The 14,725-nt window shown below is 60.4% G+C and overlaps 2 protein-coding genes across 4 annotated transcripts; both read left to right on the top strand.

Annotated features, from left to right (window-relative positions):
* Positions 1 to 54: 54 nt before the first annotated feature.
* PSMA2 (proteasome 20S subunit alpha 2) lies at positions 55 to 6,555 on the top strand. The gene is made up of 8 exons (XM_044656773.1): positions 55 to 121; positions 3,243 to 3,319; positions 3,598 to 3,730; positions 3,811 to 3,933; positions 4,229 to 4,310; positions 5,402 to 5,475; positions 6,119 to 6,176; positions 6,288 to 6,555. Exons 1-8 carry the CDS (start codon positions 81 to 83, stop codon positions 6,402 to 6,404), a joined length of 705 nt encoding a protein of 234 aa, XP_044512708.1. The 5' UTR covers positions 55 to 80; the 3' UTR covers positions 6,405 to 6,555.
* A 286-nt stretch (positions 6,556 to 6,841) lies between these two features.
* C1H7orf25 (chromosome 1 C7orf25 homolog) lies at positions 6,842 to 10,836 on the top strand. Of its 3 annotated transcripts, none has more exons than XM_044656775.1 (2): positions 6,842 to 7,054; positions 9,348 to 10,836. In XM_044656775.1, the coding sequence occupies exon 2, from the start codon at positions 9,367 to 9,369 to the stop codon at positions 10,630 to 10,632; it is 1,266 nt and encodes a 421-aa protein (XP_044512710.1). In that variant the 5' UTR covers positions 6,842 to 7,054; positions 9,348 to 9,366; the 3' UTR covers positions 10,633 to 10,836. The 3 variants fall into 3 exon arrangements, with proteins under 3 accessions (XP_044512710.1, XP_044512709.1, XP_044512711.1); XM_044656774.1 differs by lacking the exon at positions 6,842 to 7,054 and adding an exon at positions 7,310 to 7,395; XM_044656776.1 differs by lacking the exon at positions 6,842 to 7,054 and adding an exon at positions 7,479 to 7,607.
* The last annotated feature ends 3,889 nt before the right edge of the window (positions 10,837 to 14,725 follow it).

Below are 14,725 nucleotides of genomic sequence, written 5' to 3' on the forward strand. Positions count from 1 at the left end.
AGCGGCGCACTGGCGGAAGCGGCCCCGGGCCGGGGTATTGTGCGCAAGCGCCGCTCTTCAGGCCGGCTGCAGCGGGGAAGATGGCGGAACGCGGCTATAGCTTTTCGCTGACCACTTTCAGGTAAGGGCGGCCGGGCCAGCGCGTAGCAGCGGCTTAAGGCCCGATGGGGCTGGCTCTCTGGTGGCTGGAGGCGAGGGACATGGAGCTGCCTCGGAATCCAGAGCCGGGGTTGGGGCCGGTACTGGGGCGGGGGCGGCGGTGCCGAGTCACTGTGAACCCCGCCGGCCCAGGGCCTGGGCCGGAGCTGGGGTATGGGCCGGAGCTAGGGCCGGAGTCGGGGCCTGTACTGGAGGTGAAGTCGGGGCAGGGGCCCAGAGGCGGCGACGCACCCGGCCGGGGAAGCCTGGGGTCTGCGCTTTCACTTTTCCTTCCGCGCCTAGCCGGCCTCCTCCCCGTGCATCCAGCTGGAGGCTCCTGGGCTCGTCCACTCGACCCTCTCCCTAGGTAGGAGCCCCAGCGGGCAGCCCGCGGAAGTTGGAGGGGGCAGGGAGGCCATAGGGGCTTGGACTCTGGCCTGGAAGCGTTCAAGGACTTGTCTACTGTGCCTGACACGCCAGATGGATCTAGGGATTGTCGCTATTGTACTCAGATGAGGATGTAACAGATAAGGAAACAGAGGCAGGCAGGGCTGAAGTGACACTTCCAGGAAGTGTCTGAAGCCAGATTTGAGCCCAGAACCTCCCATCTCCAGGCTTGACTCTCCACTGAGCCACTCTGAGCAAAACTAGGGTAAGTGATAAGCCGGTGGGGTTTATTAAACGAGAGGACACCTTGATTAGACTATTTTATAGAACATTTTAGTCACTAGTGGAGACTGGATTGGGGGGGGTCGTTAGTTGTCACATGTATGTAGTATGGACTGACTTCTGTGGTTAGACTAGGTGACCTTTAAGATCTCTGCCAACTCTAACATTCCATAATTCAGGGAGAGAAACCCAGTAGAAGGCTATTGCAGGGGGCAGTGAGGTGGCCCAGTGCATAGAGAGAGCCAGTCTCTGAGGTGGGTAGTCCTGGGTTCAAATCTGGCTTCAGACACTTCCTAGCTGAGTGAATCTGGGTAGGTCACTTACCTCCATTGCCTCACCCTTACTGCTCCTCTGTCTTGGACCCAATTCCCAACCTCAATAAGATGGAAGGTAAAAGTTTAAAAGAGAGTGAGGCCATTGCAGCAGTAAGAGCACCTGAAAGGGGACTTGTAGGGGTGTGTGTGTGTAGCTTAAGAGTGAGGATCACAATCGATCAGCAAACCTACTATGTGCCAGGCCCTGCTCTCAAGATGCTCCTGATGGGGTGGGGGTGGGGGGTCAGGACTGGAAGGAAGCCAGGGAGGTCAGTAGTCATCAGAGGAGGGATGGGGGACACCAGAAAGAATGCCCAGAGCAGAGAGATCTTGTTAATGGAAAACCCAGGAGGCTGGTGGCCCTGCATGGAAGAGGAATAAGGTATAAGAAGGCTGGAGAGGTATGAGGAGACTCTGGAGGCCATAGGGAGCCATGGGCGGTTTTTGAGTGGGGAGGAGGGTGACATGGGCCCATCCCTTTGGTGGCCAAATGTATAGGGTTGAGGAGAGAGCCTGGGGGCATGTTGCAGTATTCCCGGTGTTAGGTTTGGAGGGTCTGCTCCAGGGTGGGGGCAGTGTCAGAGGAGGGAAAAGTTCTGAGAATTCAGGAGGCACTGCAGAGGGTGACTGAGGCCACAAGCCTGATGAGGGCAGCCTGGGCCGGTGGTGTTGCTCTCTGGAAATAGGGTAACGAGGTCTGTGCTGGACATGGTTAGTTCAAGGTGTCTAAAAGGAGGAGGAGGAGGGATGGGAGAGGCCCGTTTGAGAAGCATCTGCCCAGAGACAACCAAAGGGACAGTGGAGGAGTGGAGAAGCCACTCTCTGGGGCAGCCGGAGCTGGCTCTGGGCCAGTCTGGTGAAGGAGCTGGGCCATGTGTATTGGGCTGCTGAAGAAGAGTGTGGAGGGAAAGGAATGGGGGGCCAGACACAGGGAAAGCTGGAGGGGAGGGTTCAAGGACGAGGAGCCAGCAAGGAACAGCTGGACAGCAGAGAACTCACTCCTTGGGACAGGTGAAAACCATATTGCAAGAGAGGCGGCTAGTGTGGACGGTTTTTTAGGAGTTTGAGAAAGGGAAGGTCTGCTGAGGGGTTTGGGGGGGGGGTAAGTGGACGCCTCTGGGAGAGAGGAGAGGTTGGAGGGAGATGAGTGATGGGGCCTCCTGGGATCCTCCTAGCCCGTAGCTACTGGTGTTACAGGTGGGAAAGCAAAAGCTGCTGCTCCTGCTCCTGCTCCTGCTCCTGCTCCTGCTCCTGCTCCTGCTCCTGCCCCTGCTCCTGCCCCTGCCCCTGCCCCTGCCCCTGCCCCTGCCCCTGCCCCTGCCGGCTTCTTTCTTGAATCTCCAAGAACTGGCTCAGTGATTGTACAGATAACTTTGGGGGCTGAGCGTGAGAGACTCAAGCTCTCCCCGCCACCTCTAGGAAGGTAGCCCCAGCTGTGCAGTTTGGCAGACAGTTTGGCAGACGGGTATTAGACAGGGACTGAGTGCAAGGCCCAGAGAGCCTTGCAGAATGCACACAGAGTCATTTCCCTCCCCCCCTCCCCCCCAAAGAGAGATCCAGGAAGGCCTCCTGGAGGAAGTGCCCGAGCCTCGCCTACATTTACCTTGAGGGTCTGGTCTCTGAAAAGCATGGGGAGGTTGGCAGCCTTCAAAGGGCCCCCCATCTCTGGCCACTGACTTTGGCGCCTGTGGGGAGTTCTGGCCTCTGGCATGAGCTCCTAAGGCAGGGGGAGGGGCCCCATCTGACAGGAGAAGGGAAGACCATGGGAGCCTCCCATTGGCCCCGCCTGCCAGGTGAAGTTGTTACAATGTAGCTCTAGCTGTGGGCAGCTACAGATACATTGTTGCCCCTCAGCCTTGCCTTTGCAAGTGATCTCTGCTGGAGCAGCAGCTGCCGGGTTGGGGCTCTGCCCCAGACAGCCAAGAGGTTTGCGGTTGGTCCGTGTGCCCAGGCCTGTGCTGGGCTGTGTTGACCGAAGGGAGAGGAGAGGAGGGGGCTCGAGGCCTGCCTGCAACGCTTACAAACATTCTGCAGATTGGCTTCTTGAATGACGTCATCCTAGGGATGAGCCGGGCAGACCCTCCGAGGTCCCCTCCTAACCTCGAGTCTTTCTGCCTCTAGTCCTTCTGGGAAGCTTGTTCAGATCGAGTATGCCCTGGCGGCCGTAGCTGGAGGAGCCCCTTCTGTTGGAATTAAAGGTAAAGGGGGGGTGGGGGCCCTCCGGGTACTGGGGGGCTTTTCGTTTCCTCTCTGAGGCCCCCACGTGATTCTTCCTGCGGTCCATCGGATTCTGTTCTCTCGGCTGGCCGTTTCCTTGTACTTGGATGCTGCCTCGTGCGGGGACGCCCGGGGGACACCCCAGGCCTGCCCAGGCCCTCATTCCTCGGCCAAGGGGGGAGCCGCCAGGCAGGGGAGAGAGTCCGGCCGGGGTTCATTTGGGACAGACGGGGTGGAGTCGAAGCCTGTGTCCTTTCAGCGGCCAACGGCGTGGTGCTGGCCACGGAGAAGAAGCAGAAGTCCATCCTGTACGACGAAAGGAGCGTCCACAAGGTGGAGCCCATCACCAAGCACATCGGCCTGGTCTACAGCGGCATGGGCCCCGACTACAGGTCTGCCCCCGGGCACGGAGGGGGGCTTTGGGGTCCCCGGCGGTGAGGCCGCTCTGACCACTTTCCCTCCTGCCCGGCAGAGTGCTGGTCCACCGAGCCCGGAAGCTGGCGCAGCAGTACTACCTGGTGTACCACGAGCCCATCCCCACGGCCCAGCTGGTGCAGAGGGTGGCTTCAGTGATGCAGGAGTACACACAGTCGGGGTGAGTGCCCGGGGCGGGGTGGGGGGGCGTCTCGGCCATCCCTGGGATGGTTCAGAAGCACCCCCAGAGCCTGGATTCCAGCTTCCCGAGTCACGTGTGACCTCTTGGGCTTCTCTGGACCCCCGATTTCACATTCCATGGAGAAAGGCCGCCGCTCGGCGCCTTCCCGCTTGTTGCAGAACGTCGGTTTGGTTTGCTTTTCCGAGGGTGGCGTTTGTCACCTGCAACGGGCACCCTGCGGTGGCCGAAGCTCCCCCCGGACAGAGCAGCCCGTTTTCCTGTGTTCTCTCTCCAGGGGTGTCCGTCCTTTCGGGGTGTCGCTGCTCATTTGTGGTTGGAACGAGGGCCGGCCCTATTTGTTCCAGTCGGATCCCTCTGTGAGTATCAGACTTGAAGCCTCTGTCAGAGAATCGCGGGAGCTTGAGGCAGGGGCGTCCCACGTTCCCGTGCCACCGTCCGTTAGGGCTTCCGGCCTCCATGTCCCTGGGTGTCACATGGGGTGTGCAGAGGCCCCTGCCAGGCCCTCGGCGTTTGTGTGGCCTCCTTGGTAGCCTCAGCCAGTGATTGCCCAGCTGGAGAGGTCCATGCCCTTAGCCACACCTGCCAAGGAGTCTGGGGGGGAGGGGCTCGTCTGCTGTTCCAGCGCCCAGCACGCCGTTTGATGCTCTTCAGGGCCTTGAAATCCCATAGAATCAGGCCGAGTCTGAGTGACTCCAGGAAAAGCTTCCGGGGCGCTCGTACTGGACACCCAGCTCTTAAGCTCAGTCGGGAGCTCCCGAAGCCCTTGTCTAAGCGCAGCTGTCTGTACGGCGCCCCCCCTCCGAGCATCTCCTCTGGAGCCAGAATGAAACGGCTGCTCTGGGACCAGCAGGCGGCGGCGGGGAGAGAGGGGGGAGGGAGGTTACTTTCCTCGCAGCTCCATTTAGCTCACTATTCTGTGGCCACCACTGGAGCCCCCTCACCCCGCTCACAGGGAAGTCCAGCACAAACATGAAGAGAAGAGAGCAAAATCCCTTCTTGCCTCAGTTTATCCAACTTCTCTGCCCACTCACTCTGGCGTGGCGTAGCTCAGGGGCCAGCTGTGGCTCTCTCTTGCCCTGCCTCCTGTCTTGGGATCTCTTGGTCTTTGGCTTCCTTTTTCGGGCTGCCACTCTGTCCTCGTGACCCGACCCACCCAGTGCTCTCCTTTGCACAGTCTCTGCTCCTGGGTCACGTTCACTCCAGCTCTCGCCAGGAGCCGCCCTGGGAAGTGGGGGGCTGGTCAGTTTCCTTCTCCCAGCCTGTTCCCCCCCCCAAATCCTTCCCTGAGAAGATGCTGAGGAGGTTCTTGGGGACTCCAGGCTAAGGGAAGCCGGGTAGTGGGGGTGGGGGTGGGGGTGGGGAGGACCTTCCGGGAGGCGTCTAGGCCACTCTTGGGGCCTGGCGGATTCCCTCTGGGTAAGGCCTGTTCCCTCCCCTTTCTGACTAGGGAGCTTACTTTGCTTGGAAAGCTACAGCCATGGGCAAGAACTACGTGAATGGGAAAACTTTCCTGGAGAAAAGGTGGGTGCCGCGCCGGCTCCTCTGGTTCCCTGTGGGGGTGTGGGGGGGTCCTACGGGTTCGGCTCCTAGACCTAACCTTTGCTCTTGGAATAAATCCGTGGTCTCCTCGGCCCTTGGATTGTTTCTGTCACCGTGAGGCCTGGGGGTGCCAGTTCTGCTGTTCCACCTGATGATTCTCCCCCATTGGGGGGGGCTATTTTATCTCAAACATTATTTGATCTAGAACCAATCCCAGGGCGAGGAATGCCGGCCATTCTGGACGTTTTTGTATTGAAATCTGGCCTTAAAGAAGAGCCAGCAGAGAGCGGCTTCCCTGCCGAGGGGCACCAGGCCGATTCTTGTCCAACTCGCCGTGCAGATTTTTCTCGGGGCTCACTGTGCCATCAGGATTTCTGGGGAGGAGGGGGGGATTCCTTTGAGCTACTCCGGAGGTGACACACAGACTAAGAGGCCTCCTGGCCTTGTTAAACTCTCCCTAGTGGCTCAGTGGAGAGTCCTGGGTTCAGATCTGGCTTCAGACCTCCCTAGCAGGGCCCCTGCCCCCCATTGCTAGCCCTTGTGCCTGGGAATGGGCGCCCAGGCCTGGCCCTGAGAGAAGGAATCTCCACGGAGACTAAGGCCGCCTTCCTTTGTTCCTAACTAGATACAATGAGGATCTGGAGCTGGAGGACGCCATTCATACAGCCATCTTAACACTCAAGGTGAGAGGCCAGTGGGGGCGGGGACGGGGCTTGGGGGCCTTGGGGCGGGGCGTCCTCATTAACGTCAGCGATTGCCCCGCCCTGAGCGTCCTGTGTCCGCCCATTCCCCAGGAGAGCTTTGAAGGGCAGATGACAGAAGACAACATAGAGGTGGGCATCTGCAACGAGGCGGGGTTCCGAAGGCTCACCCCCACCGAAGTCAAGGATTACCTGGCCGCCATCGCATGAGCGTCAGCCCGAGCGGCCCCGATTTACGATTTGAAGCGTTTCCAAATGTTTGGGTTCTTCTGGTTTTTGCATACTTCTTTCTACCTAGTTGAGTGGACTCGAGTTTTTAAAACGACAGCTGTCGGCGATCCTAATAAAAGTGCTCAATCCAGCGTTGTGGTGGTGGGCCAGAAGGAAGGATGTGGGCGGCCCGGCCAGCGGGGGGAGGGGATAGGGCTGGGGGAGAAAGTCCAGAACCCCGAGGGGAGCGGGCGAGGGAGGGCCCTCCCCGAAGTGGCTCCAGGGGCCGAAGTCCCAGAGTTGGACTTCTGGCACCCACCAAGGTCCTCTGTCTGCTGGAAGGAGCCTCCAGACCACAAGGGAAGCCGCCAGGGGCAGGCCAGTGCAGCCTCTGCGCCCGGCCAGAAGTGTCAGTACTGGCGGCCATCCCCACATGCCTAGGTTAAAGGATGCGGGTGAGAGTGCGCAGGCGCCTAGGGCCCCCGGCAGGCGTCGCTGCTGAGCTTCGGTATTTGGTCTGCGCGGTGGCGGAGCGCGCCAAGCTAGGGGCCGCGGGAGCGGAGGGACGGACAAACGGAGGGAGAACCTAGAGCTGCCTGGGCGGTAGCTGGACGGAGCAAGGCCCCCGCCGCTGACCAAAGGGATCCCAGGTCTCTGGGCGCAAATAGAAGGAAAGGGCTCTAAGGCTGATGCAAGAGTCAGCGGCTGGGGGCTAGTGCGCACGCGCGCTACCCAAGGGGAGGGGAGTAGCCGGCGGCGGGTGCCCTCAGCCAAGATGGCTGCTGGGCTGGCTTCTTACGGGCGTCCGCAGGCGGCTAATGCCTGCGGCGGCGTCAGATGGCCTCGGCCATGTGACTTGCGTACCTCCCCTGCCGCGACGGTGGCCGGCTGGGAGCGGCGCGGGGAACCGGAACCGGAGCCGGCCTGAGGCGAGGGGCTGCCGGCGGGCCAGGTGAGGCGTCGCCCGCCAACCCGCCTGCGCCCCGCCGAGGTAGTGCTGGGCTGTGCAGGGGAGGGGTGCGGGGCTGGGCTAAGTGGCCCACTGCAGAAGAAGAAACTGAGGCCCTGAGCGACAGTGGGGTTGGGCCAACTAAGGGCCTCCATTTCTCCCACCCCGGGCGCCGCTGCTTTCAGCGATTAACCCTGGGCTCTGTGCAGGGGCCTGGCGCCCTGCCGGTTTGGGGTGGGAAGGCTCGAACCCAGGTCAGCTCCTCCCCTTCCTGTCCTTGCTAGGGGTCAGGGAAGGGGAATCCCACCCATTGGAGGCAGGGAGGGGTAGGGGCAGAAGGAACCCTGGAAGGCTTGGAGGAGGAGGTGCCGGCTCCCAATCCCCAAGCTGAGCCTTGAAGGCTACCACCAGAGAGGAGCCTGGAGAACTGGCAGGGCCCAGGCATGGACACTGGCGTCTGCGCTTAGGGGTAAAGACTGGGTGTGTGAGGCCCAGGCAGCAGCCCCCCTCCCGGACGTTTGCTCTTTGGAGCACACTTTCCGCCCCAAGGGGCGCCCCAGAAGTGTGCGGAGCCGGGATCTCCTCCAGGAGGGGGAGACAGTGCCCCCTCCCAGCACCCCTGGCCAGGCCAAAGGCGGGAGTAGCATCCGCACCCTGGGGCCCCAGGAGCAGAATTCCCCGTTTTTCTCCCCTTTCTGCTGCCGGGACAGGGAGCCAACTCGGACCTGGCACAGCCTTAAGGTGCCTGGTGGGCCCCAGGGCCGGCCATGGTTCCCAGAGAGCCTCCTCAAGGCCTCCGGCTGGCCAGCGGCCAGGACTTTGGCCTTCTGGGCTCCAACTCAGCCCAGTGGAGGGGTCGTGGAGCCCCTCCCCTCTGCTTCTGCTCTGCCTTCCCCCCTTCTTTTGGTGCGTGCCCAGCCTCCTGTTGGACCATCATGGGGCGCCCCAGCCCCAGCCTCTCTGGGCTTACCTGGGGAAGGCCTGCTAGGTGCCGGGAGGCCAGAGGAGGGGGACAGGCAGCAGCTCTCATCTGGGACCTGTCAGAAACCAGAGCAGACCTGAGGTGTTCCTCCAGCCCAGGGCAGACTCCCTAACCCGGCCCCCCCCCAAAAAAAAAAATTAGGTGGAGGCGGCCAGGGGCTCCCCGGGAGCTGTCTGGGGGCCACAGAAAAGAAAAAGTCAAAAAGCCCCTTACCAGGATCTCAGGCTATCCTTCCAACAACCCCCATCTTGTGGGTGAGGAAACTGAGGCAGGCAGGTGCAGGGACTTGCCCAGGGTCTCCCAGCTCTTGTAGGTCGGAGGGAGGTTCCCTCTGCCCTGGCTCAGGTAAAGACAAGAGTCTGTTTAAGGTCTGGGCCCCAGGACTGCAGAGTCCAGCTGCCTCCTGACCAGTCACCCCCTCCTCTGTTCAGTGCCCCAAACGGCCTCCCCTCCTCATCTCCAGGCTCAGCCAGGCACTCCCTCTCAATGCTTCTTCCCTAGAGGACCTCCTGCTCCTCCTGAGTCTCTGTGGGTGCATGACCTGGGCTGCTCATGCCCCTTTGGGTCCTGGCACCGAGTGGGCATTTGGGAAGTTTATGGGCCCTGCAGCCCTGCCTCCCTGTGTGGGCTCAGTCTCTGGGCGCTGTGTGTGCCCACGTCGGGGTTTGTTGGATCCTCCGTCAGGGACTACTTTGCCCAGGGTGCAGGTGTCGCTGCGCCCAGCACATGGTTGGTATGAGTGGCAGCTGATGGACCGGAGCCAAGTCTGCCCGATTGTCCGACGTTGTGGTGTCTGGTTTTGTGGGAAGTGGGCCAGGCAGAGAAGCTCAGTTTCTGGGTGTCCCCTTGAATCTCTGGCCTTGTGTGGCGTGGGCTGGGGGGGAGGCGCTGTGCCAGGCAGGTCCCCGTGCCCAGAGAAGGAGCCATGGGAGCCCCCCAGCCAGGTGCCCACAGGGCCCGGGGGCCGGCCTGGGTCTCCGGAGGCCCCCTGACGCCGCTCTCCCTCTCTCAGTAGGAAGGATGCTGCCAGCATGTCGGTGCAGTCGATGCTTCGCGAGCGCATCGCGGCGGCCGAGGAGCTGATCGGGCGGGCCGAGGCGCTGTCGGGCTCCCGGAAGGGCGGCGTGGAGGGCGGCGCCAAGCTGTGCAGCAAGCTCCGGGCCGAGCTCAAGTTCCTGCGCAAGGTGGAGGCTGGCCGCGTGGCCGTGAAGGAGTCGCACCTGCAGAGCACCAACCTGACGCACCTGCGGGCCGTGGTGGAGGCGGCCGAGAGCCTGGAGGCCGTCGTGGCGGTGCTGCACGTCTTTGGCTACGCGGATGGGGCCGGCGACAAGCAGACGCTCGTGGTGGACGTGGTGGCCAACGGCGGCCACACGTGGGTCAAGGCCATCGGCCGCAAGGCCGAGGCCCTGCACAACATCTGGCTGGGCCGCGGCCAGTACGGCGACCGGAGCGTGGTGGAGCAGGCCGAGGACTTCCTGCGCGCCAGCGCCCAGCAGCCCGTGCAGTACAGCAGCCCCCGCGTCGTCTTCGCCTTCTACAACGGCGTGTCCAGCCCCGTGGCCGACGAGCTGAGGGGGATGGGCGTCTCCGTCCGGGGGGACATCGTGGCCGTGAACACCCCCCCGGAGCGACCCGAGCGGCTCCTGCCCGGCGATGGCGAGTCGGACGAGGAGGCTCCGGGGCTCCCGCCGGTGACCCGCGTGGACAGGGAGAACGTCGTGGCCAGCGTGGCCTTCCCCACTGAGGTCAAGGTGGACATGTGCGGCCGCGTGAACCTGGACATCACCACCCTCATCACGTACGTGTCGGCGCTGAGCTACGGCGGCTGCCGCTTCGTCTTCCGCGAGAAGGTGCTGACCGAGCAAGCCGTCCAGGAGCGCCGGGAGCGCGTCCTGCCCCAGCTCGAGGCCTTCATGGCCGGCAAGGAGCTGTTCGCCTGCGAGTCGGCCGTCAAGGACTTCCAGGCCATTCTGGACACCCTGGGGGGCCCCGGGGAGAGGGAGCGGGCCGCCCGGCTCATCCAGGGGGTCCGCGTGGTGCCGGACCAGCCCTCCGAGCGGGCCTTGAGACTGGTGGCGAGTTCCAAGATCAACAGCCGCTCGCTCACCATCTTCGGGACGGGAGACACCCTGAGAGCCGTCACCATGACGGCCAACAGCGGCTTCGTGAGGGCCGCCGCCAACCAGGGCGTGAAGTTCAGCGTCTTCATCCACCAGCCGCGGGCGCTCACTGAGAGCAAAGAGGCGCTCGCCACCCCCCTACCAAAGAGCTGCCCGGCCGGTGGCGGGCTCTGACACCTCGAGGGAGGGTCCGCCTTCCCCGGACCCGCCGCCCCACAGCCTCTCCCCAAAGGACAGGATGGAGGACCGAGGGCCGCCGGACGTCCACCCGTGGAGTCCCAGCAGAGGGAGCCACCGCTGTGGGCTTCGTCGAGAGAGGGGGGGTTTCCGGGTAGTTTGTGTCTAAGGCGTCCCCCATTAAATATCTATCTGGTTAAAGAGTCCCCAACTTGGCTTCATTTTTGTTCTGCCTCCCCATTTCTTCATGCGGCGTGGGGGGGGGGGTGAGAGGGAGCTTCTCCAAAGAGCCCGTGAGCCAGAGAGGGGCTCAGACCCCTGCTCATTGGGGGAGGGTAGCGTGGGGGGCCCCTGGGCACCTCCTCCTGAGAACCCGGGGCTCCTGCCAGCAGCCAGGCCAGAGAGCTTTTCCCCTGAAGAGCTGGGGGCTCCAGAGCAGCCTTCCTCCCGTCGGCCCCGTCGGCGAGGGCAGCGAGAAGGCGGTCAGCAAAAAGCTTTGGGTGAGGAGGGGGAGCAGCTCTGGGGTCCCCCCTTGGCCCTTCCACGGAGCAAACTGCTTAGTGGTGGCCCATGACCCATCTGCCTCCTGGCTTGGTCTGTGCACTGGAGGGAGCCGGGGCAAGCCTCCAGGCCTCGGCCTCTTTGCCGGCCTGGGCACCAGCACCCCGGGCCCCTCTGGAGACCCCGAGAGGAGGGAGCGCCCGAGGAGAGCGGCCACTGCTTAGGCAGACGTCAGACATTCCGATTCCATCCAGATAAGGGACTTTTCCCACAGCCTTTGGGAGGCTGAGCTGTGTCCAGCACATGTTAATCGTATGTGAATTAAGGGCTGACTGGAGACTTGAACCCACAACCCAGACTTGATCCTGAGCCTCACTTTAGGATGTTCCTTTGCATTTTAATTCCTGAGAAATCTGCATTTTCAGTGGAAAAGGAAACATCGGGCTTACAGGTTCAATTGGGAGATGTTGGAGAAACCTCAGGACCGCCTGTCCTGGCTGTGAACGGTCGCGGCAGCCGAGCAACGTGGCTCTTTGTTCCTGAGTCCGTAAAGGACACTCGGGGGCGCCTGGCTGAAGCTGGACGTCTGGAGTCTCGGCGGCAGTCAGGAAGGCTGTGCTCTGACAGGGCCCCAGACACCAGTGAGTGACTGTGCCTCTGTTTCCCCATCTGTAAAGTGAGAATAATAGTCGTGTCTACACCGGGCGGTGGTGAAGATGGAGGGAGATCTTTGTAAAGGCCTATGCCTGGGGCTTGCCAGGAATGATCGTTGCCTTCCTCCCGCCACTAATCCTCGCAGCTCAGGACAGCCAGTAGCTTCTTCCGGCTCGCCCAGGCTCTTACCTCCACCATTAAGGCTTGACAGCCCCCAGCCTGAAGATGGCGTGTCGGATTGGCTTGAAGATTCGTCTTCACCATAATCTGAATCCCTTTGCTCCCACTTGCCAGCTTTTTCCTTCGTCCCTTCCTGCTCTCATTTTCTAAATTAAATTGTACTTTCTTCCAATGATCAAGCCTTTGTGTTTCCTCCCCCCATCCTGAAAAAAAAAGGATGCCGAGGCCCTCATCGCACGTCCTCCCTTCCCACTGCTGCGTCTCGTTCGGCCTCCGGACAGCCGGCAAATGCCCGAGACAAGGACTCGGCGGGATACGCCGGGGAAAGAGCCGGGACCCAGAGCCCGGGCGTTCTTCCACTTTCCTCAACGACAGGACTTCAGGGGGTGCAGCTTCCCCGGGCTCTGGTCCTCCAAGGTGGCGGGTTGTGGGGCCGTTTTCTGGGCCCTTCTCGTGAACCATCCTCTGCGTTTAGAAGGGAGGGAGCTGCTATATGGCACACACCGGTGCCTAGGCATATGCAGGGTTTTTGTTTGGTTTTACTCCTTGAATTTGCTGGAATTTTCTAGAAAGGGGTTCTCTCCGGATTTGTCCAAAGGACTCCCAAAGAAAAGCATCAGGGGCAGCTGGGTAGCTCAGTGGAGTGAGAGTCAGGCCTAGAGACAGGAGGTCCTGGGTTCAAGCCCGGCCTCAGACACTTCCCAGCTGTGTGACCCTGGGCAGGTCACTTGACCCCCATTGCCCACCCTTACCACTCTTCCACCTATGAGACAATACACCGAAGTACAAGGGTTTAAAAAAAAAAAAAAAAAAACCTATATATAAGAAAAAAAGCATCAGAAAGCGACTCCAGAGTCCAGCTGGTTCCCTTCCTGCTTTGTTTTGATTTTATCTTGCCTGCAGTATGCTTTCCAAAGGTCAGCCTGTTAGTTTGGGGAGGGGAGCCACAGTTCTGGGATGATTCACTGATCCAAGAGGAGAGAGAAACCTCCTGGAGGCCCCGAGACACCAGAGGCATTTTCTCCTTTTCCCAGCAGATGCTCCCATGTGGCAGCCAGCTGTTTCCCTCCCAGATAGGTTTTGATTAAATTACAATTAGCTAAGCTGACCCGCCTCTTTCTTTAGTGTCCCTTTAGGCTGGGATCCTTAGGAAGGCCCAGAAGCTGGAGAAAAACTACCCACAAAGTAAGCTGAGCTTTGGAAGAGGTCTCAAGGCTGTCTAATGCCACTCGTACATCCCTGAAATCTCCCCCATAGCTGCCCCCAGCGCTCTCCCAGGGCGCATTTTACTTTGGGTCAGGCCTGATGACTAGCAAGTTCTGACATCCAGCCTCCCTTTGCCTCTTTGTCACTTCTCCCCGCTGCCCCAGGTTCTGCTCTCTGGGCCAAACCGAGCCAAGCCAATCTCTTGTGTCTCTGACAGCCCTTCAGACCCAGCCACCTCCCCTTCCCTCTGGTGCTCTCCAGGCTGACCCCCAGGATTCCTCTGGGGTGTTCCATGCTTTCCACTAATCTAGTGCATTTACCCCTTACCCTGGCAAGGGGAGCACCCTGAAAGGCTCAAGACTTCCCCAGTGCCACTCTCCAACCCCTGCAGGAAAATCTACAAATGAGATTTCAGGCCTTTTTACAGAAGCAGGAATTTGCCCAAATAGCCACTAGAGCCCATCCCGAAGATGCATTAAAGGCAACGAGAGGAGCAAAGCCTGGATTGTGGTCTTTGAAGCATCATGATACAGTGGACTTGAAGTTAGGAAGTCGAGTTTGAATCCTGCCTCTGCCTCTTCCTTCTTGTGCGTCCTTAGGGCTCCCCTTCCTGGACCTCAGTTTCCTTTTCTGGAAAATCAGGGATTTGGGCTCGATGGTCACTAAGGTCCCTTCTGGCTCCCAGTCTGTGTTCCTATAGCACACGCTCCATCCAGAAAAGGGGCCTGAGGAGGCTCACAATCCCTGCTCTGATTCCCACCATCCACATCAATTTCCCTCTGGACCTCTCGACGTGGATTCTCTGCTCCACGGCAAACCGGGTGATGCCATGTTGATGGGGTTGCCTAAAATGAAAAGAGGAGCCGCAGAGGGCCTTTGGTTAGCTTCAGACAGGAAAATGGAGCAGGTGGGAGGGTGGATCTCAGCGCCCGGGCGAAGCCAGCGAGAAAGACCGTTTTATAGGCTCCTTGTCCGGAAGCACAAGAGCACATCCTGGAGAGGAGCCGCCGAGTTCACCCGAAACTGGCCAAAGAAGTGGTCCAGCGAGTTCGCTCTTCCAGCTCCTGCAATCTCAGTTCAGGCCAGGAGGCTGCGCTTATGTATTGGTTTTCTTCAAGGAAACCCGAGTTTTCCAGGTTAATCCGAATCCTGTGGCTGCCTGGCTAGTTTAACTGAAACCCACTCTGAACTGCGTTTCGCAAAGTGTAAACAGCAGCCGCTTCTTGGGGTTCCTCCGCTCTTTAGGAATAATACAGACGGTCCTTAAAAGCCCGGCCAAGCCATTTTCCAGAACTTCTTGCTGAAACTGATTGAAGAAACCCAAATCCCCGGATTCAATAAACATCCGGCTCAGGAGGCAGATGCGTTCCCAATGACGGCCTCCTTCCTTTGGTCTGGCACGTTCGCATTTTGTTGTCTCTTCATCTTTTAGAGTCTTGTTTTCTCATCTGCAAAATGGGGGTAGAGAACGCCATTCCATCCTATTAGAGTAGATGAGGTCCCGATCCCCTGCCTGGTGCTGTGGGCAGGCAGAGAGGAAAATGGGGCG

The sequence above is a fragment of the Gracilinanus agilis genome, chromosome 1 (genome assembly GCF_016433145.1).
Source record: "Gracilinanus agilis isolate LMUSP501 chromosome 1, AgileGrace, whole genome shotgun sequence".
NCBI classification, from domain to species: Eukaryota; Metazoa; Chordata; class Mammalia; order Didelphimorphia; family Didelphidae; genus Gracilinanus; species Gracilinanus agilis.